General features: G+C 39.0%; 1 protein-coding gene across 2 annotated transcripts in view; it reads right to left on the bottom strand.

The window, feature by feature from the left end:
* Nucleotides 1-529: 529 nt before the first annotated feature.
* The window catches only part of LOC131074118 (pentatricopeptide repeat-containing protein At1g76280), a 254,542-nt gene continuing 230,779 nt past the window's right edge, over nucleotides 530-24,292 (bottom strand). For both annotated transcript variants that reach the window (XM_058010671.2, XM_058010672.1), the window contains 2 exons: nucleotides 1,905-2,024; nucleotides 530-1,763 (listed from right to left, as the gene is read on the bottom strand). In XM_058010671.2, the coding sequence (XP_057866654.1) occupies nucleotides 1,356-1,763; nucleotides 1,905-2,024 (528 nt within the window). In that variant the 3' untranslated portion in view covers nucleotides 530-1,355. The remainder of the gene's footprint in view (nucleotides 1,764-1,904; nucleotides 2,025-24,292) is intronic.

The raw sequence follows: 24,292 nt of genomic DNA, 5'->3' as shown, positions 1-24,292 counted from the left end.
CTTTATTTAAAATTACCTCACGTTTTTCAAATTTGCATATGTTGTACATCTAGATTGTAAAGCCAGGTTGATGTATCCTAGTGGACCCTACTAAATAGTTTTAGCTTTAACTATTGACCAAGGATTATCGGAGTGACATGCACCCACTCTTGAAGTGCTTAAGGTAGGCTCCAACTCGACCTATTCAAAGTAATAAATTCCAGAAAATTTATTAGAAATTGCTACAAAAGAACAAAATATACTCAAATCCATAGTAGACTCTATTTAAACCATTTTCCAGTTTAAATAATAAACAAGACTCATATCTTGAAACTTTAAATTGACAAGTTTTGTCAATACAAACTTAAAATATAATTTGAAGTCTAATTTTTTTATTAAAATATTTTACTAAATAATTAATATTCAAAAACCCTAAACTAATATTTTATTGACAAAACCCTTTTTATAGATACAATCGAAGTACACCAATATTGACAAGATTACACCAAAAATCTCTATCCACCATGATACAAATGCCCTCAAAAGTAAGGAAGCTGAAACCAGGAAACCATGCATAGATTCCATCATAATGTTTGTCTTTGACCATAAACACCCTTTCTTACATTGCTGAACCCAGCTGTTTACATCAGAATGAATTGTTTTTGTGTTCTGTTGTAAAACTTCAGATGTAAATCCAATTTTTAAAAAGAAAAAACATAATCAGACTTCATCTAGAAAGAAATGGTGTCCATCTACACCCAGTCAAGATGGATAGTAATATACATTGAACACTTAAAACAAAGCTTCCACTCCAATTTTTTCCAATAATCAATGAGATATACACATACACTAACCAAGTCTGGTTACGTCTCAACTGCAATGAGTGAACAACACTTTCAAGCTAGAAACAGTATATACAGAACAAAGGAAAAAGGAAAGGAGCCAATTCCCATATTCCTCACTCAATCCCATACCAAGGGAGATAGAAAACAGTAGAGAAGGCGTTGTAATAAGCTTCCACCCCTTTCTATTTGTCAACAAACTCAAAAGTTATGACCCTTAACTGCTCCCTCTTTTTCATGAGAGGAAAACCTAAGCAAACAAGACCTATGAGACACTCAAGTATTTTTTATTCTTGGTCAGGTCTATATTCCCACTTGCGTCTAAAATCCGTGTTCAGTGTTGAGTGTTGATAGTGAACAAAATTTTACGGTCCCATACTAAAACATAAAAGCCTCTGCAATCTTTGACAATGAAAGATCATCTGGATTATAAAACTCGGGAAGGTAAGCATTGCAGCTGCCCTCCAGCTATTCATTGAAAAAACCACCGTACCTTATTTTCTTTCAAAATTTAATACAATTGATTTTTTTTCACTATTGCTCAACAAAGGGGCTTTGGTTGTATTGTGAGCGTAATCGGATAGCCCACGGACTCTCTTCTGGTACCCAGGAATTTGAGACACCAGTAAATGCACATAATCTCATGTTAAAAAGCGACGCTGATAAATACTCTCTAGAATCCTTGAAAATTTCTACAAGAAACTCATCTGTGCTTGGACTTTCATCAAGAATCAGTTTTTCATAAATGGATTTCATTTTTCTCTGAACAGTTTCATTTTCTGACACCATACGTACACTTAACACTTGCAATGCTTCCACCGCAGTATCAAAAAACCCATGATCATGATAAGAAGAAAAAACTTGCCAGCATGTTTCTGGATCTGGTTTAATCTTTTGCCGATGCATATGTTCTACTACTAATTCTATCACATCAAAACGCACCTGCATATAATGTATCAATTTTCACAGTAAGGTTAAATAGATAAACGATTCAAGATAAAAACAAATGGGACCTGTACAATTGCAAATAAAGAAGTCGCAAAGAACATTGAAAGTTTTATTGGATTTCATCAAAAAAGTTACCTTCTCAGAAGCTTGACGAATAATAGTGTTGTAGACAATAACATCAGAAAGGATTCCATCCTCTTTCATTTCCTTGAGAAAATCAAGTACCTTTTCAAATGCACCATTTGCTAAAAATATCTGTTAAAAGGATTCCATTAATAAGCTTGCGTCAGAAACCTATTGTGCCAATGAATTGAACAATATTGTGCAATGAAGCAAATCAGTCGTCTCAACTGTATACAAGTACTAAAAATATAAATTAATTCTCCATGGTGCTTAACAATCTCAATTTGCAATGTAAAACATTCAAACGTATATTTAGCGATGTATAATGAAAATAGAGTCCTCCCATATGAACAGCACCATACACCTCAAGGATGCATTAAGAAGACAAAAATGAGGATAATATATAAAGATAGGCTAATAACTACAATTACAGTCATAATCATTGCGCATGGGACAGGATGTAATGCCCCTCCCATCTGCTTTTCTGAATTTTGCACTTCTTTATGTGGACATTGTATCTCTTGCAGTTTGGATGTAGATCATTTGGTGATTTTGAGTGTTTATCTTACTTTGATATATGTCTCGTGATCGTTCTAGACCAGTGATCTGTTGGATTGTTTCACGGTGATTTAATATGCTATTGCATTGGAATGTGTGCTTTACTCTTGTGTCATGATTGATTTGAATTTTGGGGTACCTGATTAATTGGGTGCTTGCTATGGCATGAGATGATCCTATTGTGCTTGATGATTGTGATAGACCAATGTTGTGATTCCAAATTGCCATATAAAATAAGTGGATATAAATAATGATTTGAGTAATGATAAGAATGGATGGATGCCATGGAAGAAGAACTGCACCAAATTGAGAAGAACAAGACTTGGGAATTAGTCCCTAGACCGGAAGACAAGAACATCATTGGCACAAAGTGGGTCTACCAGAACAAAATGAATGAAGAAGGTAAGATTGTAAGGCATAAAGCTATGCAAAGTTATGTTTTATGCCTTACAAGCTTTGTGATAGACCAATGTTGTGATTCCAAATTGCCATATAAAATAAGTGGATATAAATGCTGATTTGAGTAATGATAAGAATGAGATAAATGATGTTAATTGAGTTAGTTGATTATAAGTTGTTGGCATTTTGGCACTAAATTGTCATTGATGTCAACCGGCATGATGGAGATTGAGCATAAAGGATAAAAGTACAAACCGGTCTGAAGGATGGTTGCTTGTTTATGATGAAGAGGCAGAATGTTAAAAGTTGTCTCACACCACCGGAGGTGAAGATGTGCAACCGGTACCGGATGCTCTACCGGTTAACAGAAGAAGAACACTCTACTAGCAAAGGGTTTTACCGATATATGTTTGCCGGACCGACTGCGTGTTGGTAGGCCATGTCTTGATTGGTGTGATGCCATGTGGAGCTGAGGTGGCAAGTGTGTTGTGGTTGGTGAAGCTTCATCGACAGGGTTGATGAAACAGATAATCATCATTAATGAAGGAGCCACAAATCAAGGGATTACATCTGACTGATTGCGGCTCAAGGAAGAATAAATGATAGAGGAAGATCAGGGAGCAGTTGAACCTAAATGATGAACAAGTCAACCTATGCCTCATGACTGAAGTTGAACCCAAAACTTTCATGAGGCCAACAAGAGACAAGAATGGATGGATGCCATGGAAGAAGAACTACACCAGATTGAGAAGAACAAGACTTGGGAATTAGTCCCTAGACCGAAAGACAAGAACATCATTGGCACAAAGTGGGTCTACCGGAACAAAATGACTGAAGAAGGTAAGATTGTAAGGCATAAAGCTAGACTAGTGTGCAAAGGTTACTCTCAAGTAGAGGGGATTGACTTTGAAGAAACATTTGCACCGGTGGCTAGATTAGAAGGAACTAGGATGTTTCTAGCTTACTCTACCTACAAGGGCTATAAAGTATACCAAATGGATGTAAAATTTGCTTTTCTAAATGGAAATTTGGAAGAAGTATACATGGAGCAACCAGAAGGTTTTTTGCTACATGATGATGAGACATTTGTGTGTCGGTTAAAGAAGTCTCTGTATGGTTTGAAGCAAGCTCCTAGAACATGGTACTCAAGATTAGATCAGTATCTGAAGGAGCAAGGATTCAAAAAGGGAAGTGCGGACAGCAATTTGTACATAAAGAAAGAAGGGAATCACATGATTATTGTGGTTGTGTATGTAGATGACATCATCTTTGGAGGAAACAAGGATACTCTCTGCAAAGAGTTTGCTGATCAGATGCAGTCAGAATTTGAGATGTCAATGCTTGGTGAATTGACTTACTTCCTTGGCTTGCAGGATATTACAGAAAGATAAAGGAATCTTTATCTCACGGGTCAAGTATGCAAAGGAGATGCTGAAGAAGTTCTAACTGGAAAATTGCAAACTGGTAAGTACTCCCGTGGTGACCGGTAGCAAATTGAGTAAGAATGATGAATCACCGGTGGTGGATCAGACTCTGTACAGATCCATGATAGGCAGTCTACTGTATCTAATTGCTTCAAGATCGGATATAGTTCAGGCAGTATGCGTGGTGGCCAAACTTCAAGCTGCACCAAAGTAGTCACACATGAATGCTTTTAGCAGAATTTTTAGGTACCTTAGGTACCTACAGGGAACGCTCAGTTATGGTTTGTGGTATCCTAAATAGGGAGATTTTATCTTGGAAGCATACACTAATGTCGATTGGGCAGGATGCATCGATGATAGAAAGAGCACAAGCAGTGGTGCATTCTTTCTGGGTGACCGGTTGGTCTCTTGGCATAGCAAGCAGGACTTAGTCTCCCTCTCTACTGCTGAAGCTGAGTACATTGTTGCTGCTACATGCTGCTCTCAGGTGCTTTGGACAAAGCAGACTCTCAAAGATATACAAGTGGACATCACTGATTCTATTCTCATCCGGTGTGACAATTTAAGTGCAATCAACATAGCAAACAATCCGGTCATGCATTCCAAAACAAAACACATTGCAATCAAATATCACTTCCTCAGAGAGAAGGTTGAAGGACAAGAGGTAAGAATGGATTATGTTCCTACTGGTGAACAAATAGCAGACATGTTCACCAAACCATTACCGGTCAGTACTTTTGAGTATCTCCGACACAAGTTGGGAGTTGTGTCATCTGCTTAGGAAGGCCTTATATGGCTCAGGGGGAGCTTGGTATGGGTCAAAGGGGGAGTGTGCAAGTACACTTTGTCATTGTGTCAAAGGGGGAGAAATGTACCGATATGGAGAGGACTATGAGAAGTTGACATCAATGCCACAGGGGGAGATTGTTGGCATTTTGGCACTAAGTTGTCATTGATGTCAACCGGCATGATGGAGATTGAGCATAAAAGATAAAAGTACAAACCGGTCTGAAGGATGGTTGCTTGTTTATGATGAAGAGGCAGAATGTTAAAAGTTGTCTCACACCACTGGAAGTGAAGATGTGCAACCAGTACCGAATGCTCTACCAGTTAACGGAAGAAGAACACTCTACTGGCAAAGAGTTTTACCGATATGTGTTTGCCGGATTGACTGCGTGTTGGTAGGCCATGTCTTGATCGGTGTGATGCCATGTGGAGCTGAGGTGGCAAGTGTGTTGTGGTTGGTGAAGCCTCATCGACAGGGTTGATAAAACAAATAATCGCCATTAATGAAGGAACCAAAATCAAGGGATTGGATCTAACTGATTGTGGCTCGAGGAAGAATAAATGACAGAGGAAGATCAGGGAGCAGTTGGCGCCTGAATCAAGGCAAAGGAAATCTGATTCAGGACGTTCTCATAAAGGAAACTTCTGGAACACTTTATGTGTCATCTGACTTCATGACAGAAGATTTGATACGTGATTGCCACTCCGAGAAAAACATGCATTAGATAACGAAAACCGTGTGCAGGTGCAGTCTTCAAGGATAGGTGATTGATCCAAGAAAGGTGGGATTGGATCTCATGAAGATTGTGTTGAAAAGAGAAAACCCTAAACGCTCAAGTTTTTGAATTGCATTCTGGCAGGAAAATGGGTATAAGTAATGAGCGCTTTGAATAAAATAAGTTGTTGATGCTATAAAGATTGAGCTGAGAAGAGAAGGGAGAGCGAGCAAGGAGAAAACTTGAGAAGGTGTTCTGAGCAAGTTGCAATGTGAGTGAGCAAGCAAACCGGTGAGAGGATTCTACCGGCAGTATCATAGTCAGGCAGTTGAACCTAACCGGTAAGGTGTGGCAGAGCAGACAGCATCCTAGTGTGATACAGTGTGTTGAGAGGCTGTGTGTGAAAGGAAGAGAAAGATAACAGAGAGTTATTTGATTCAAGAGTTGCAGAATTCATTTGCAACAAGAAGCCTTAATTGTATTCAAATAGTACATCAATATACATCACCAAGTTGAAGCTTCGTGTAGGGGTTGGTGCTCCTTGGGTTGGTGCCCTAAAAGTGCAGGGGTTGGTGCCCAAAATCTTTGTAAGTCTGTGTTTTACTGTGACGGTGGATTGGAGCAGTAGTCTCTAGCAGCTCTTGTCACCGAGGTTTTTCCCATATTGGGTTTTCCTCGTAAATCTGGTGTTGTGAATTCTTGTGTGAATGATCACTTCGGTTTTCTCTCTTGCATTACCGGTATGACTGTTTAGTGGTTAAGGAAATAGTTGATTGTCTGAAGTTAGATCGGTAAGAGGAAAGATTTAGGAACCACTGATTCACACCCCTCTCAGTGGTATTCTGTGTTCAACAAAAGTCAAAAATCATATTTTATGTTATTTTAATTTGATAAGATATCATGTTACCAACAATGTTATGATATCGACCCGTTTGGGAAATATTTATATTCTCACTGATGTAGAGGAATAATATTGACGATGTTATTTAATGCAATTATTAGATGAAATTATTTTGTGAGGTTTAATTGATAATTAGATATGAAGGGATGATATAGTATCATTCAATTATATCTGAATGTATACAATGTTAAAATCCCCTTCAATGATTTGACTTAACTTGATTATTTATATGTTTATATCTATGCGCGGGTACACTTGACATGTGAATATTTTAGTGGCCATGGGTATAGGGCATCAACTTCACTTCGCTTTGCCCATATCCCCAACAGTGGTTAACAGGAAATAGCACACTGGTCAAATATCGTGAGCCAAAACCCGTGACCCTTAATTGGGGCAATTCCCTTGATTTAATTATTTTATTATTTGGTTACTTTGAACCCCAATTGCAGTAGCTTTCAAAAATATCAATCATCATGTTGAGTCAACCTGTAATGACTGTTTGTGCATAGTAAGTCAGTTGAGATTTGTTGTCATTTATCACATGCAACAATCGTAATTTATTATGGTTGAAGTAATTTAATATTTAAATGTGAAATATGTCTTATTTGTGTTTGATTTAATGTGAATTAAATGATTAATCATTGGGGTCTTCTGGGAGGTGAATTGGCTTTATGATTTTAATTTGAGTTTTATTATTATTATATTCTCACTCCTAAAAGCAGTGTTCCACAGGGATGCGTCCCCCCCCTTTTTGGCCGCGTCTCGGAGATGGGGACATCTCCTGGACAGGGGGACCCAAGCCTTCCCACCGCCGCCACCCAAGCGCCGCCGGAGACGGGGAGACGTCTTCGTATCTCCCAAGGAGACGTGGAGAGGTCTCCATGTCTCCTTGGGAGACATCTGGGCATCTCCCATCGCCCCCACGTATATGCAATGTTTAAAATTAAAATTAAAAAATTGACCTTTTTGGGGGTTAAGGGGTAACCCTAATTCGACGTGGGCCCATAGAAAAATAACACCTGATGCCTTTATAAGGGGCAACCCTAATTGGACGATGCCCCTTGACCCCAACTTGGGGGCGCTGCCCCCAAACCCCCATCGAAAAATATAGGGGGAAATGACGCTAATGGAAGTAGGGAAAATTTAACCTCCTAGTCTAATTAGGCTCCATATAACAACATAATTAGCATTGAAGAAATCTTGGTATTTAGATTTAGTATTTCAAATTTCCTATAGTTTCATTTGAAATCCCCATTCCATGAGGACGCGTCCCCCCCCTTTTTGGGCACGTCCCCCCATCAGGGACGTCTCAGGGACGGGGGGACAGGGACGCGACGTCGCCCATCGTCCCGCCACCGCCACCCAATCACCGTCAGGACATGGAGACGTCTCCCCATCTCCGCGTCTCCCAGGGGGACGTGGAGACGTCTCCTCGGAGACGTCTGGGCGTCTCCCGCGTCCCCACGCCTAAACAAACAAAAAAAGCAATTTTTTAAAAAACATTTGACTTTTGGGGGGATTAAGGGGTAACCCTAATTGGACGTGGGCCCCACCCAACCCCCCCAAACAACACAAAAGCATGTTTTTTTTAGATTTAACTCTCATTTTGGTAATCTGATTTTCTTTTCCAGCAAGCTAAAGAGGAGGAAAAACTTGAAGAAGACTGATTGAAGGGGTGAGAAAAGCTGATTGCAAGTGTGATAGGTGCTAGAAGAAGCAAAAGGAAGAGGAAGAAGAAGATTCTTCTACATTTTGGAGAGATTTTTCAAGCACAAGGTAGGGTTTTTCAACTTTTTCTTGTCTTTTTTTTGTTTTTTTTTTGAATATTTTCTGATTTTCATTGTTCTATGTCATTTTTGGATTTTTTTTCCCTATTCATCTCAAGACTCAAAATGAGATTTGATGTTGAATCTTGAGGGCAAAATGATTGATTCATCATTTTGCCCTCAAGATTCAACATCAAATCTCATTTTGAGATGAATAGGAAAAAAATTTTAAAATATATTGTTAAACTAAGCTGATTTTATTTTCATTTTGTGAAATGCAGTGTCAATTTCACAATGAGCTCCCAAGGCATGAGTGAAGATGACATGGAAATCCATTCTCATAGTGAGAATGATTCAGAATATGAACCTGAAATTGAGGGGGGTGACCATGGGGCTGATCCTGGAGCCCAATCTAGCTCTATGGCAAGTGCACCAGCTAGTACAGGTTGCCCTTCAGAGTTGTTGGCACCATATGCTAGGGGTCATTTTGATCCTAAGTCTCCTCTAAAACAGTTTGCTTCACGAATATCAGTACAAGGCACTGCATCACATTCAAGTGGGGGAACAAGGAAGTGGGAGTGCAATATTTGTGACACAGAATGGTTCGGTAGCATTAGTAGGGTGAATGCACACTTTCTGTTTTGGAGAGGAAAAGGCGTGAAACATTGTAAGTTTTTGGAGGAAGCCAAAAATATACAGTACAGAATTGAGTTTAACAAGATTTGGGGGGTTCCAAATGACACAAATATTTCAATGCCTACTACTTTGTCTGCTAGGGCAGCACTTCATACTTCTCATGCTTCGCAGACGGGAGGAATGATGTTTGGATCTCCATCCATTTCCACTTCTACTGCCGCCAGGGCTGGGAAACGTAAGTTGCAGACAGCACAGAGCAACCCCATTACTAATATGTTTAATGTGCAGCTGAGAGATGAGATAGATGAATCCATTGGCAATTTCTTCTTTGCCAATGGCATTCCATTTCATGTTACACGGTCTCCTTATTATAGGAAGATGATGGATATGGTGGCCAAGGGAGGACCATCTTATGTGCCACCAGGGGAGACGAAAATGAGGACCTCAATCTTGGATAAAAGCTATTCCAAGATCAATATTTTGATGGAGAAGATGAAGGCATGTTGGGTGGCATCGGGGTGTAGCATAGTTATGGATGGGTGGACGAACATTAGCCATCGTCCACTCATCAATGCCATGGTCACATGTGCAGAGGGCCCATACTTCCTTAGAGCAGTTGATTGTACAGGGCATCATAAAGATGCTGATTTCCGGTTTCAGGTCCTCAGGCAGGCTATTGAGGAGGTTGGGCCACAAAATGCGGTCCAAGTAGTGACAGATGCAGCCCATGTGTGTAGAGCAGTAGGGAGACTCGTTGAGGCAGCCTATAAACACATTTGGTGGACCCCATGTTGTGTGCATGCCATGAACAATGCACTCAAGGACATGGGGAAGATAGACTGGATTAGAGGAGTGGTCACCAATGCGAGAGATGTGCAGATGTTTATCTGCAACCACCACACTTCACATGCACTCTTCAGGACCTTCCCGAAGGAGTTCTTGAAACCAGTTGAGACTAGATATGCATCCTATTTCATTCTCTTGGAGAGAATGATTGAGTTGCAAGAGGCATTGCAACTCATGGTTATGACTAATGAGTGGAATAGGTGGGCTGAGGCCAAGAAAGAGCAAGGGAGAAGGGTGAAGGAGATAGTGAAGAGTGATGTGTTTTGGACTGATGCGAAATACATTGTCTCTATCATTACTCCAGTATTCCAGGTGATCAGATATGGGGATGGGGATGCACCTAACCTTGAAGAGGTGTATGAGTGCATTGACTCTATGCTTGACCAGACGAGGGCTGTTGTGCGAGTGAAGGACCCCTCTTTAGACTCTATGCTTGACCAGATGAGGGTTGTTGTGCGAGTGAAGGACCCCTCTTTAGCATTCTACAATGAGCAAATCCAGCCTATCATTCAGCGTAGATGGGACAAGTTGAACACTCCTTTGCATATGGCTGCCTTTGCCTTGAATCCTAAGTGGTACAAGGCTAGACCGGGTAGACTGACACCGATTCAGGATGATGAGGTGAAGGCGGGTTTCTTTAAGTGCATAGAGAAGATGTTTGATTCCAAAGATGCCGGCACAATGCGCACTGAGTGGGGAAGATTTGCCACTCTTAGAGGTTATTCAGATGCGGTAAAGATGGATATAGACAACATGGCACAGGAGGACCCACTTTTATGGTGGAATTGTCATGGCCTGAAATCTTTGACCACCACTCTAGCCATCCGTCTGCTATCCCAGATTTCCAATTCTTCAGCTCCTGAGAGGAACTGGTCTACATATAGCTTCATCCACTCTCTTAAGAGGAACAGACTTACCTCTAAGAGAGCAGAGAAGCTTGTGGCTGTACACAGTGCTTTGCGTCTCATTGACCGCAAGACACTTATGTACAAGGAGAGTCCAATGGCACGATGGGATGTAGAGCCAGAGGAGCCTTCACAGATTGATGAGGATGATCCTACCACTTCAGATGCAGGGCTAGTTGGTGTGAGCTTGAGGGACCTTGATCCTCAGGAGTCCAGCAGTTCCAGTGAGGAGTTCACAGATGATTAGAGGCCTCCATTAGCTACAATTTGAGTTTTCACTTTTCAGTTTTGTCATTTTGTATTTGACTCGTCTCTTTTGTAATGCTATTGCTACACGTATTTGTATTTGGCTACTCATTGTAATGATGAATCATGTAATCATCTTTATTATTATAGACTTTGCAATGGCATCAGATATTCATATTTTCGTTTTCCTTTTTCAATATTCATATGATAGAAATGAGAAATCTCCAATTTGACAATTTCATTTGTCAAATTTTATTTACTTTTAGCAATTAGTTACGTATCACTAATCTAAGTAATCTTGGTATTTCCTATAGTTTCATTTGAAATCTAATTCTTATACTGTTATACAGTTATACATCTTTTCAAAACTAGTTTTTCAAGTACTATATGTATATGTATAAGTATATGAGCACCACCACCCTGCCACCCCCCCGCTGCCGTCCCCCCGTCGTCCCCAAATTTAGACCCTTGGTCCCCCCGTCTCGGAGACGCGTCCCCGCATCCCCCCATCCCCCCGTCCCCGACGCTCGTGGAACACTGTTTGAAATGTAATTCTTATACTATTATACTATCATACATCTTTTCAAAACTAGTTTTTCAAGTATTATATGTATATGTATAACTATATCAGCACCACCCCCCTTCGTCGTCCCCAAACTTAGGCCCTTGGTCCCCCTGTCTCGGAAACCCATCCCCGCATCCCCCCGTCCCCAACGCTGGTGGAACACTGCCTAAAAGTGAGTTTATATTTTGTAATTGAGCTCATTTGGTCAACACTTAATTTTATTTTCATGCTTTTTCCTCTCAAATCCCTTTGGTGGCCAAAGGAAATTGTTGAGCTTGAGAGATTTTTAAGGTGGAATTTTGTGGGTATGGTGTTGATAGATTTGGATTGAGGAGGTCGTGTTGCTGTTTGAATCTTGAGGCCATTGGTGGAGAGTGCGGAATACAATTTGTGGATGGAGTTTCTCTCCAAGTTGACATAGGAGACTTGAAATGCCTTACCTTTCAATTTGATCTCCTTGATTGCTTGCAATGTGTTGTAATATGGGTTTGAAACCTTGTTGAGAAATGAAATCCAATCCTTTATGTGCTTGATGGATTGTTTAGTTCTTTTGATTGTGGGTTTGGAGAAACAATGTGAAAATGAGGTTTTCAAGGGAAAATGCTGCCCAATTTTTATTAGATGTTTGTATGGGCTTTGTAATTGTGTTTTTGGAATATCATGGGGTAGTTCTCAAATGGGTTGGTTCCCAATTTAGCTTTCATATCTTCTTTTTCTATCAAACTTGATACCCTAGTTGGCTTCCCCAAACAAAATGTGATGTCCCCATCTAAACAATCAAAACATGATAATGCCTGCTCTAAAATAAATAATAAATAATAATACAATTCAAATATAAAAATATATATACAACCAAATAAATGAATAGAATGAACTAAATAAAATCTTAATAATAATAAACAAGATTTAATATATAATTTATATTAATTAAATATTAATATTAATTTCATATTTATCAAATAATAATATAAATTTTACAATATTATTTCTGTTTTTAATCCTTGAGCTGATATTTACCTTTGGGGCCTTTGCCCAAGTCCTTGCGGGCCCCATTTCTCCTTCCTTAATGACTAGTGGCTGAAGATAGTGGAAGGACCCAAGAAAAAACACATGAAAATTTCTCCTCACCGGTTCCTTGAGCTTGATGGCTGCTGCTATTTATAAATATCTACCACATCAAATGGTGATCTTTGTGGCAGACCAGATCTGACGTATGTCAGAATGGTCTCCCTTGCAACAATATTAAGTCCTCCCAAACTCTTCTAAAGGTGAAATACGAACCCCTCAATGAGCCACATCACCTCTTCTCTCCATTCACAGGCATATCATTTCCTATGCTGCCAATATAATAATCTTCAGAAATAGTTGCCCACACAAGTAGTCATAGGCTCGGGTTCTACACAGAAAATCATCGACACAGATTTATTATATTGGTGCGATACTACCCAGGCCCGATCAATTATTCATCGATGGGAAGCAAATTAAGTTTGAAATCAGCAAGCATACCTGAAGACGATATATACAAAAATGATCGACATCATTACATTGATTTCTCATCAAACATTATCAAGGCCAGGAGTAATAAACGGATAACGATGATTACTAAGGATGAATAATACTATAGTCAGAGTTTGTTATGAGAAGAATATCAATGGTAATAATAGTCAATGACGGTGATCAATTGATGAGGACAGCAATTAGGGAGAAGACTGATTGATGGTTACGTTAGCAATATGGAAAGGTGTGATTAGTTAAGTTTGACCAAATGTAAGAAGAGATGCGATTTGTTTATGTTGTGAAGAGATGTAATTAGGAAGGGATATGTCCTTTCATAATTCAAGAGGTGCATCCCTTCTATGTAGCAGGGTATAAGAGGAAAATCAAAATCATTTATTTGGGGATCATCGAACATTTCTTCTTTATTACATATATCCAATATTGATCTTCTCTTTGAGCACATTGCCTCTCAGCAAATCAGTGGTCGATATTATCAAGATTGTAAATCAGACACAGTCAGCATATTGCACATTCATCGAGATCAGATCAGACACAGCAATACTATCGCTATAAGTAATAATTGATGGCATTGCAGTCACTTAAAGTATAAATCAGATATAGCAGTAATTTTTGTAGTTGCAAGATTATAAATACATAGCAGAAATAGCAATTGATATTTGGTGAAACCAACTTTACTTGGTTTTCATTGCAACTATTCAACAAAGTAAGAAGTGGGAATTGGGTAATTGTTCCGGTTTTCCTAGTTGGCCAAAAAAGGGACATTACACAAAATTACACATTTACTTCCAGATTCAGGCAATTGCAAGTTGAATTATGCAATTGCTGATTGAAATACACAATTGCTAAAAGAATCATGCAATTGCTAAAAGAATTACACAATTGCTCCCAAATTCATGCAATTGCCCGTCATTGAGCTAATTTGGGGTTTAAGCCTCCTCTACTGCCTTGTTTGATTTGTTTCTCCAATTTGCCTTGGTTTTTTAGTCTGATTGGCCTTGAGTGAGATGAATTGTGATGTCATGGTATGCTTCTATGGGATGCCATACAGGATTGCATTTGTACTTGTGGTTTGAGATCAATTTGAGATAGAATTCATGATTAGCAGACTCTTAGCTTGCTCCTTGAGTAGTGGCCTTGTTATGCATTGAGTATATGATCTCGAGTTATTATTATGATGATTAGTATATGTATTTATGCATTGTTCTCATTCATGTATGAGCCTTGAGTATAGGCATTACAGTATTTTTTATTTGCATTGAAGTTCATAAAGTTGCTTGACACATGCCTTCCCAAGTGTAATGCATTGATAGCTCTTGGTATGAGCAATTGTTATGAATGCTCGAGTACTTAATGGAGATCTTGAATAGATGCCTTGTATCATCTTATGTGATTGCATTTCATTGTGGGATCAAATAGATCGGTTCTCTTGGGAGCATGACCAATTGAGTATGCCATGTATATAGTTGAAATGGCAGTGTAAAAGAAATGTTTGATGCTATTGAGCACATGGAAAGTAAATCATTGCATTGTGTTTTACGTTGGATTCCTCATTTGATTGAATGGGTTGAACCTTAGGACTAGGTACTAGAGTGGGTCATGGGAGTGGCCCTCATTGGGGGCCAGGGCCCAAAGTGGCTGACAAGGTAACCCAATGGTGAGTGAGCATAAGACAAGTGATAACATAATTAAAACTTGAGTTGGGCTAAAACATTAATAATAAGATAATCGGATGCCCCTTGCATGCCTTGAGTGCTACTATGAGGCTAAGGGTGTATTGGGAAGACCTAACCGTCTACGGGGCATTAATTTGGCATGACTGAGCCCACTCATCCGCATGAGAGGGCTACTTAGTTCCCTATGATGCCATCCCTTTGAGCAGACATGATGACACTCCCTGCACTTAGCACTCTAGTATCTAGGTCTTGATAGTTGAGAAACACCCTATGGATTTACGATTGCTTGATCTTTTGTTTATCTTGTTGTGATATGTGTCATATGGAAAATTTGGTGTTGCTCTTGTGGGTGCCTCCTTGTCCTTATTATTGTCGACTGAGGATGTTTCCTCGTTGTTTCGATACTCTACTTATTTTTTCTCAAGCAATCTCTTACTTGATTGTTGCTCTTCAATGTGAGTGATGCATTGTTGGCATTTCCATCTTGTTGTGGCTTTATGACTCTTAATTGGGTGTGTTGTTCATGTTGAGTATTTTGTTCCATGTTTGCCTCGTGTAAACCCATTGCTCTCCCTCGTTTACTTGTATGACTGTTTTGGTCATGTGACTATCTCCATGAGCACAATGGGGTGGACCTTAGGGTACCACATGGTCGGGTGGCATTGCCAACCACTGTTGGGGATCAGAGAACTTGTTTTGTGATTGGCTCAATGGATTTTATTTCTTCCTCAACACCAGATTCTTCTCATTCTCTTCTCTTCTTCTATGATGTAATCATTTGCATATTGGAGCATGTATTGTATCGTTGATCTTGCATGTATTGAACACTCCAATTGGAGATGGATGTAATAATTGTTTATTGGATATGTATCAGTATTGTATTACGTGTACCAATGTTGCAATCAGGCGCAAAGTATGATCTCTTATGCTTCTCTATTCTTGATGAATCATTATGCTATCATAGGAACATTTCAATTGGTGTTTTAAAATAAACAAAGATATGTTTGGTTTTGTGTTGGACATTGATTTAGCCATCTCCTAGTGGATAACGAGTCATCGACCTAGTTTTTGAAGCGTTGCTAAGGCAGCGAAATGTCGTGACCTTTTCACACATCACCCCATTGCAAACAAGGACCCCCTCTTTCCCGATTTCCATTTCGTGTTAGCTTAGAGTTATGACAATCAAGTGGCAAATTTTGAGCTTTTCATGCCTGAGTCTCGGTTTTGAAGTAATCAGTGCAATTACGGTTTTTGAATTTTGAATAGGATCAAACATGTTAAAAATGACAAATTGTTAAATGTGATCCTAAATTTTGTCATAGTCTTAAGGTTGCATCAAAAGTTAAATTTGAGTGTAAAAATGTCCAAGTATTGCAAGTCGGTGATATTTTTGTGCTTGAGCATCAAAAGTCGCATTAGGAGTTGTTTTTCTACTCCTAGGAGGTAAATTAGGTCAGATTTGCACATTGTCCCAATGGACCCTTATTTTCCCCTAGTTAAAATAGTCCCAGTCCCGACACAAAACAATAAAATTTGATAAGTCTAGGAATTTTCAGTGAGGAAAACACCATTGTCCCAATGGGAAACATTTCTCCACATGAAATTAAAGTCATAAAATAAATGTCTCGATGGGAGATGTTTTCCCTTAAGTTTTTTTTGACTTTGTCCCAATGGAAGTTGTTTTTCCACCAAGTTGCATGAGTTTTTGGTAAAGTCCCAATGCATCAGGATTCTCCACCACAATTGTCTTGACGGACCACATTTTTCCACTAGAGGCAAAATTGACTAAGTCAATTGCTACAATTTGTCCGGATGAGTTTCAAATTTCCCCAAGGATGAAAAATGAAGGATGCGAAGTGTGGACAAAATTGCTTTGTCCCAATGAGATGTGTTTTTCCTTTGGACAAATTGACGAAGTTTTAATGTGATTTATGTGTCTGGATAGGGGTCGTTTTTCCCCAAAAGCCATATTTGTGAACAAAGTTGATGAATGAACAAGATTTTGGAGTCTTAATGGGGGTTGTTTTCCCCCAAATGAGAATTTTTGGACAAAGTAAGTGAAATGATGTGATTTGATGTGTCCTAATGGGCCAAGCTTTTCCCTAGGTGCCTTATGCAATGAGTTATGACAGAATTTAATGCAATTTTTTGTCCCAATATGGATCGATTTTCCCCAAGTGGCCCAATTTTAATATAAGTGAAAGATTTTAATGACAAGCGTGCCCCAAATTAAATTATTTTTGCCTTGCTACAATTATTTAATAACCAGCAACAATCATTTAATAGCAAATGTGTTATCCCAAGGCAAATCGATTTTCCACTAGGCTATTATAAAGAAAGTTTTTTATCCCACATTACTTGTGTGGTGAATTATCAAGGTGAAAACATGAATAAGTATGCCCAGCCAGCAATATAATATTATTATATTTGCCTTGATGTGATTGATTGAAGAAGCTCATTAGAGGCAGATTGAAGATTATAGCTGGGCAATTTTTGTCTGTGTGTCATTTTGACATCATCGTTGAAGGAGAATTTTCAGATTGAAGGGGGTGATTTTGCCCAACCATGCTTGTTGCCACCATTAAAGAGGAAGTGATAGCAATTTTTGTGTGGCTGGTTGTGCCACAATTTTTGGCAATTTGGGGTGACTCCATTCAAGCTCAAGTTTGACGTCATAGATGGAAAGGTTTGGACACCACTGTTGGGTGCCATTGCTGGTCCATGATTGAGGTATTCATTTCCAGATCTGAAGTAGCACCTCCCAGCAATAATGGGATAAAGGCAATTTTGTTTGGACATCATTTTTGAAGAGTTCACCGGCATCTTGTGTGGGCACGATCACCGCTATAGATCTGAAGCATCATTTTCAGAGTTATTTTCCAACTGATATAACATTTCAAGTCACATAATAGTGCCCAAGCGTGGCCATTTTTGAGCTTTGGATGACAAAATAATTCAAGTGCAAGTGTATGACATGGCTATGACTACTTCCAACCACTGATTTCCATCATTTTCAGAATATCTTCAGACTTTTGGAGGCCATTTTCAGACCTTGGAGGATGTATGCAGACTTGAAAATCAGAAAATCAGACCTATATACCTCATTTTCTAAGTGTGCTCAGACATGGGTATGCCTTTTGGACCTCAAATTTGTCATTTTCTGAGGTATACCAGGGTGTCTTCAGACTTATCTTTTATAACCAGACCTTAAATAAGGCTGAAAATTGAGGTTTTAGGAGGGTTTTGAACCCTATCTTGATCAAAATTCATTTTATATCAAAATTTATGTTGCAAAATTGGTGAAATTTCAGATTTTAGATCCTTAAATTTGACAAAATCATAAAAAATCAGAACTCAATAAATTCTGAAAACAAATTATTTAAGTTATTATTTTCATGATATTGACTTCGTGCTTCGTATAGGTACCATATCTAAAGCGAGAATCACTGTGAGAAAGGAACAACTGAAGATAGTACAAGAGGGCTTCTATTGGAGTCACTGTTGGCATCTCAATGTAAAAGGATCACGGATATGAACATGGAATTCCTAAACATGGAGCAAATGCGGCAAAGGATGTTTGGATTCAAGAATCATCTTCCTTCCACCCTATGCGGCAAAGGATGTTTGGATCAAGGATGTTTGGCTTATTATTGACTGTGCGAAGCACTATGATCTGATAACTAGAATGATCAAGTCACCTAAAGGGACAATGCTTGCAAACCTTGTTGAAGATGCAATCGTAGAAGTGTTTGGAATATCCAAAAGTGCGGACATGCGAGAGAAAACTAAGGATGAATACGAAGCTAAATTTTTTAAGGCAGCAGATGCATGCATGATAGTTGTCAACAAAGAGTGGACCATTGAGCCTAGGCGTCACCACTCTAAACTACCCAAGAGGCTTCTATCATCGGACTTCAAAGATGAATACAGTGATATGATATTCTTACTCAATAGAATGATGGGAACACCTCAAGGAGCATTGTTTCAGAATCGGATGTTCTATTTTATTCAGGACATATCAAGAGGAACGATGATTAATTGGGCCAAGATTATAAGTGACAACCTTGACTTTCAGTTGAGGAATGTGGAAAAGACAAGGACATTCGGCATGACTTCCTACCTTGTATACTTGCTAGATTTGTTGAGTACAAAGGACTAATATGCAAGGGCGAAGTTGGGAACAGGCCGGGACGATACAGAGTTTTGAGTGTTATCCACAACTCCATATGCACAAGATTGAACACTAAAGAAGGGTGAATGATGCTTTCACCATGTACATCACGAGGCTGCTGCAAGGCGAGATCCACAAACGATTGTCCAAGGAGGCAACGAAGCTTATTGAGAAGTATGGATCTTGGTATACACAATTTCCTACCTTTACATACCTACAGATTTAAGGATTTAGATCCAAACCATACAAAATTCCTAGATATTCGACAAACAAGACAATCCTTCTTGAGCTAGTGAGACAGCTTTTGGAATTTGATTTCATCCAAAAGGAGAAGCACAGAACGGGAATAACTCTCCCAATTGCACTTGGGAAGACTCTGGAGGTATGCCTGTTGACGTGTATTTTGTACACAATCATACACAGAATAAAATACCTAAAGGCATCTTATCCTCTCTTGAGAAAATAGTCTCTAACTGCTGAAGATTCGCGTAAAGGATCAGTTAGGTAGACTCCAAGGTTCTTTGATGTAGGGTCTCTACGTGTGGACAAGCTCCAGTGGTATGATGTGATTTGCTGGGATCACAAGGGGACTTACATGTGATGATTGAACTTCCGATCTGCTTTGCTGGACACAGGCTCTTACTAACTTAGACTTGGAAAAAATGGAAAAAGGATAAGGGTGAAGAGAGGATCTAATCCTAATACTAAGAATGTAAGAGCAATGATTTGATTTTTGATGAAACTCTAACTGGGTCTTGTTTTGACATCAATGGAACATCTACACAAGGCTAGTGCGATCTTCTATGGGAAGCTTTATGATGTTCAAATCATCACCGCAGGCATAGATACCATCCAAGTTGATGCATATCAATCAAGAGGCGACAAATTGAAATTGAGCTTAGGCTGAACGATTCCAGTTGACTACGCAAGGCAAGTCTGCAATCAACAAACTGCTAGTAGTATGGATATACGAATTTCACCATCAATCAAGCACATTTCCTCCATTCATCTAATTATCTACCATCTAAGATTGAAGACTCAACAAGAAACCATGCAAATTGCAAGAAAACGACATATTTCACCATTACTTCAATGAAAATGGAGTTTGTTTACAATCAATGGCAACAATTTCTTGCCTTGTCCTCCTATTCTACTCTCTATCTACTAACTACTTTCAACTATTTCTATACTATCTCTCTCTAATTCTACATTATTTTTTACAAATGAAATGTTTGGGCTTATATAGTGCCCACAATACAATTTGATGGCTTAGATCAATTCAAGATCAATGGCCAAGATTCAACAATGAAAAACCCTAATTAGGGTTTGTTACAACCATTACATAACATTTAATGTTTGACCAATGATAAAATTGTATTGCTTGGACACATGTCCCTTTTAGAAAAATTGACCAATGGATAGCCGGGGTAGGTACATCGGAGTTTGTGCCACCTTCCATGAGTTAAGTACATTGAATCTGGACATGCTGAGATGGACTTCACTGATTGGAGAAGTGATGACTAGGACGCCACCTCATTTGACACTTGTAACTTGGTAGATATTCAACTTGATGTTGTTGAGAAGCTTGCTTCAAATAATTCATCTGGAACTATTTACTTCTTCAACGAGCCCTTTGTTCTAACTCCTTGTGTCCTTGATGTGCAGGACAATGATGTACCTCGCCCTGGAACGTTGGATTGAAAGAGGTTGCCCATGTCCTTACTTGATCGTCCTGGCGAAGACCGTCCTGGCGAAGACCGTCCTTGATCCGGCTTGATTTTCCTTGATGAGATCTCCATTTGATGCCTACACAACATTTCAAAATTAGAAACATGATTTTGCAATACATAACATAAATTAGAGAGCAAATTTTAGGAAACTTAATGATAAGTCCTTTATTAATCATTTCCTAAAAACGACTGAGCTAAGGAAAAACAAAATTTCAAAATTCAAAAATAAGGCAATGACGATCAAAATTCGAGATTAAAACAAGAGATCTTGCCATACCTTACTTGAGAGCTAACTCTAAAATGCAAAAAGAACAAAATTCGCCTAGGCGAAATTGAGGTATAAATAGTCTTCAATGTTATCTCCTCAAAATATCAATTTTGCCACCTTTTGAGTTGTCCTTGACGTGATCTTCAATGCCTTTGACAATTCGCACCAATAGAAACTTCAAGATTCGCACCACCTTGCTTGGAATGAAATTCGCTCCTTTGAATACAACTTCGCACTTCTCCTTTTAATCGCATTTGAATGATAAAATGGTGATGTGAAAATGAAGATTTCACCACCCTCCCTTTATAGCGCTCACACCACAATTACCATATAGGCCGACTTGGAGATAAAACCACTTTTTAAAATGATTTTTAAATTAAAATGACAAGGCCGACCTCCCTTTGTAGCGCTTCAAATTCAATTTTTATTAATTAATTAATTAATTATTAATGCCTTACGTTTTTTTAATTTGCAAATTTCGATTTTAATAAAGGCAAAAATAATTAATAAAAGATCAACGCCATATTAAATGCTAATTAAATTAGATTTTCAATTTTATCGAACTTAGCATTTAAGGAAATTTGAATTGTTTATTTGGCACCAAAACTATGAAAACAAAGGGGACGTACCTCATCGCTCTAGTCCCTTGGAGAGGGACAGGAGCGATTTTGCTCTTGTGGGCCTCATTTCACTTCATCACCTTCGAAAATTATATTCAACGGATTCGCAATGCCTCCTTTCATTCATTCATGCCTTGAGATAGGTTGAAATTTGGCGAGAAAATCATCTACAACAAAAATCGCTCTGGTCCCTTCCTGGGGGACAGGAGCGAACTTAAGCATTTTGGTCCTTTGTTGACGTTTGATAATCTTCAATTTGTCTTCAACGGGTTCGATTGACCTCCTTTCTTGCCTTCGAACATAAAATTTGCTTGATCTTTGCCCAGATCGTACCTTATGAAGAATTTCGCTCTGGTCCCTTGGTGAGGGACAGGAGCGCATCGCCTTGGTCCTCAAGTGAGGGACAGGAGCGAAATTCGCTCTGGATCCTTAGTGAAGGACGGGAGCGAAATTTGACTTTTCGCACTCTCTATCAGGATAACTTTTATGGAATATAACATTTAAGTATAAGTGACATATACTTTAAGTTATATTCCATATATACTTTCAGGATGTTTGAGAGTGGTTTTAGACCTCCAGGAGTTATATTGCAAAATCTAGTTTTTGGAGGTTTTTTCAGTTTCCAGACTTAGTCAAATTTCAGGATCAGGGCATTCCAGACTTAGCCAAATTTCAGGATCAGGACTTCACTCAAGCCGGACCTGCTACCCTGTTGATCTCCCCGACAGCGCTTCAAGTTATATTCATTTGATAAAATGCACCTCTTTGGACCTTTTCACATCGTCAAGATGTTAAAATCCTGCAAGGACAAAGCAAAATTGGATTTGTAGCTCCGATCCTTCACTGAGGGACAGGAGCGATTTTTCCCCTGGAGGCATTTCTGTGTTCATGAAAATCTTCAATTTATATTCAATGGAAAGATCTCGCCGCTCTCCATCACTTCCAACTCGAAATTTGTCCGGACTCTGCAGGAGTAGTGAGATATTTGAAAATGAGCTCTCGTCCTTCACTGAGGGACAGGAGCGATTTAGCTCCTACAGGCCAAAATAACATGATTTTTCACATTTTAACACTTCACGAGGCGAAAACAAATCATTAGAGATGCCTAGGATCAAAAATCAAAAATGTCAAAATTTGGTCAAAAATATTCAATTGGACAAAAATTCACATTTCATCTTCAACACTTAGACAAATTTAAGCTCTGCATTCAAAATTCCAATTGAAAATAGACCATTCTGGCGAATTCATTTCATTCAAAATTTGCATTCTAGAAAAGGAAATTCAAAAAGCTCCCAAAACCGACTGGATTCAAACCAAAACCCTAAAAAGCAAAGCGAAAACGAGCAAAAAACATGGGTCCCCATTTGCAATGGGGTGATGTGTGAAAACGTCACAACAATGCCACACCGCAACTACAGCAAATTCAAATATCGAGGAACTTGAATTCTATCGCCTTGGGACTTATAAGAGCAAGGATCGATTTGATCCATTCAGAAATATTGTTTAGATCAAGGGAGAAAGATTTATAAATAAGATTGGCATTGCGTGATACTGGGCTAATCTCATGGATGAACACGCAGTTAGGAAGAGAATGTGGTCCCAAATGTCAGTAAATTTCATCAAAAAATGCGAACTCTTCTCCATTCCAAATCAGGTGCATGATGAGAGTGATCACATTCATCTGCAATACTGAATGAAAAGGACAGGCCTATCCTATTGCCCAGTTAGACGCAGCCAAAGGTGGTGGATTTGAATGTGCTCATGAAAGAAGTAAATGATTACTCTAGGGAATGGGTGGACGAGTATGTCAATAAGTTGAGAGAAATGAATGTCACATTTACCTATGAAAAGATGAGACATGAGGATCCTTCCCTCGATGATGATGAAAGAACAATCAGTGATGCAAGGATACATGATGATGAGGAGAGTCAAGCTCCCAAAAGAATAAAGGGTATGCCTGGAGAATCGCAAGCGAAAGGCAAGGAGGTCGTTAGCCATCAGTCAATGCAAAAAAAACATAAGTCTAACACTCCTTTATCCACCACGAATTCCCCATCAATGAAGCAGAATGACATGACAGAATAGGGCAATGAGTCCCAACAGATTTCCAAGAGGAAAATCCAACCTAAGAACAATCAAGAGTTGCATGCTCCAGCCCAACTGGCACCACCGAATGAAGATGAAGAGCAGCTAGGATCTCCCACAGTCTAGTTGGAGGTTAGCTTTAGCAACAATGTCATCAACTTGACCAAAAACAAAGAAACGGATGAAGATGTCATTTCAACTTTGAGAGAACTTGATCATGACATGAGCCTTGAAGATAGGTGGAAATTTTCACCATTCCCAATTGGTTGTTGCAAATCATGGAAAAGAAGATGATAGACATAGCCCAGAGAGGATATTGATGATTTCTTAGCCAAAACTAATACAAGAAAGGAACAAAAGAAGGCTAAGATATTTTCTAAAGTTGCTAGAGATGAAACAGGTGTGCGTATTGCACAAGTGGCAGTCCCGATAGGTGATGCAACCAAAGATGCGACCACTCCTATGGATTATCAAATCACCACGATCGACCTTGGACCAACTATACATAAGCAACAGTTCCAAAAACTTGATGATGCGATCTAGGCAATTAGAGCGTGATTGGATAGGACTATTGAGAAGAAGAATAT

This window comes from Cryptomeria japonica, chromosome 4 (assembly GCF_030272615.1).
Source record: "Cryptomeria japonica chromosome 4, Sugi_1.0, whole genome shotgun sequence".
NCBI lineage: Eukaryota > Viridiplantae > Streptophyta > Pinopsida > Cupressales > Cupressaceae > Cryptomeria > Cryptomeria japonica.
The sequence above is the reverse complement of the archived record's forward strand: the minus strand, read 5'-3'. Positions and strand labels throughout refer to the sequence as shown.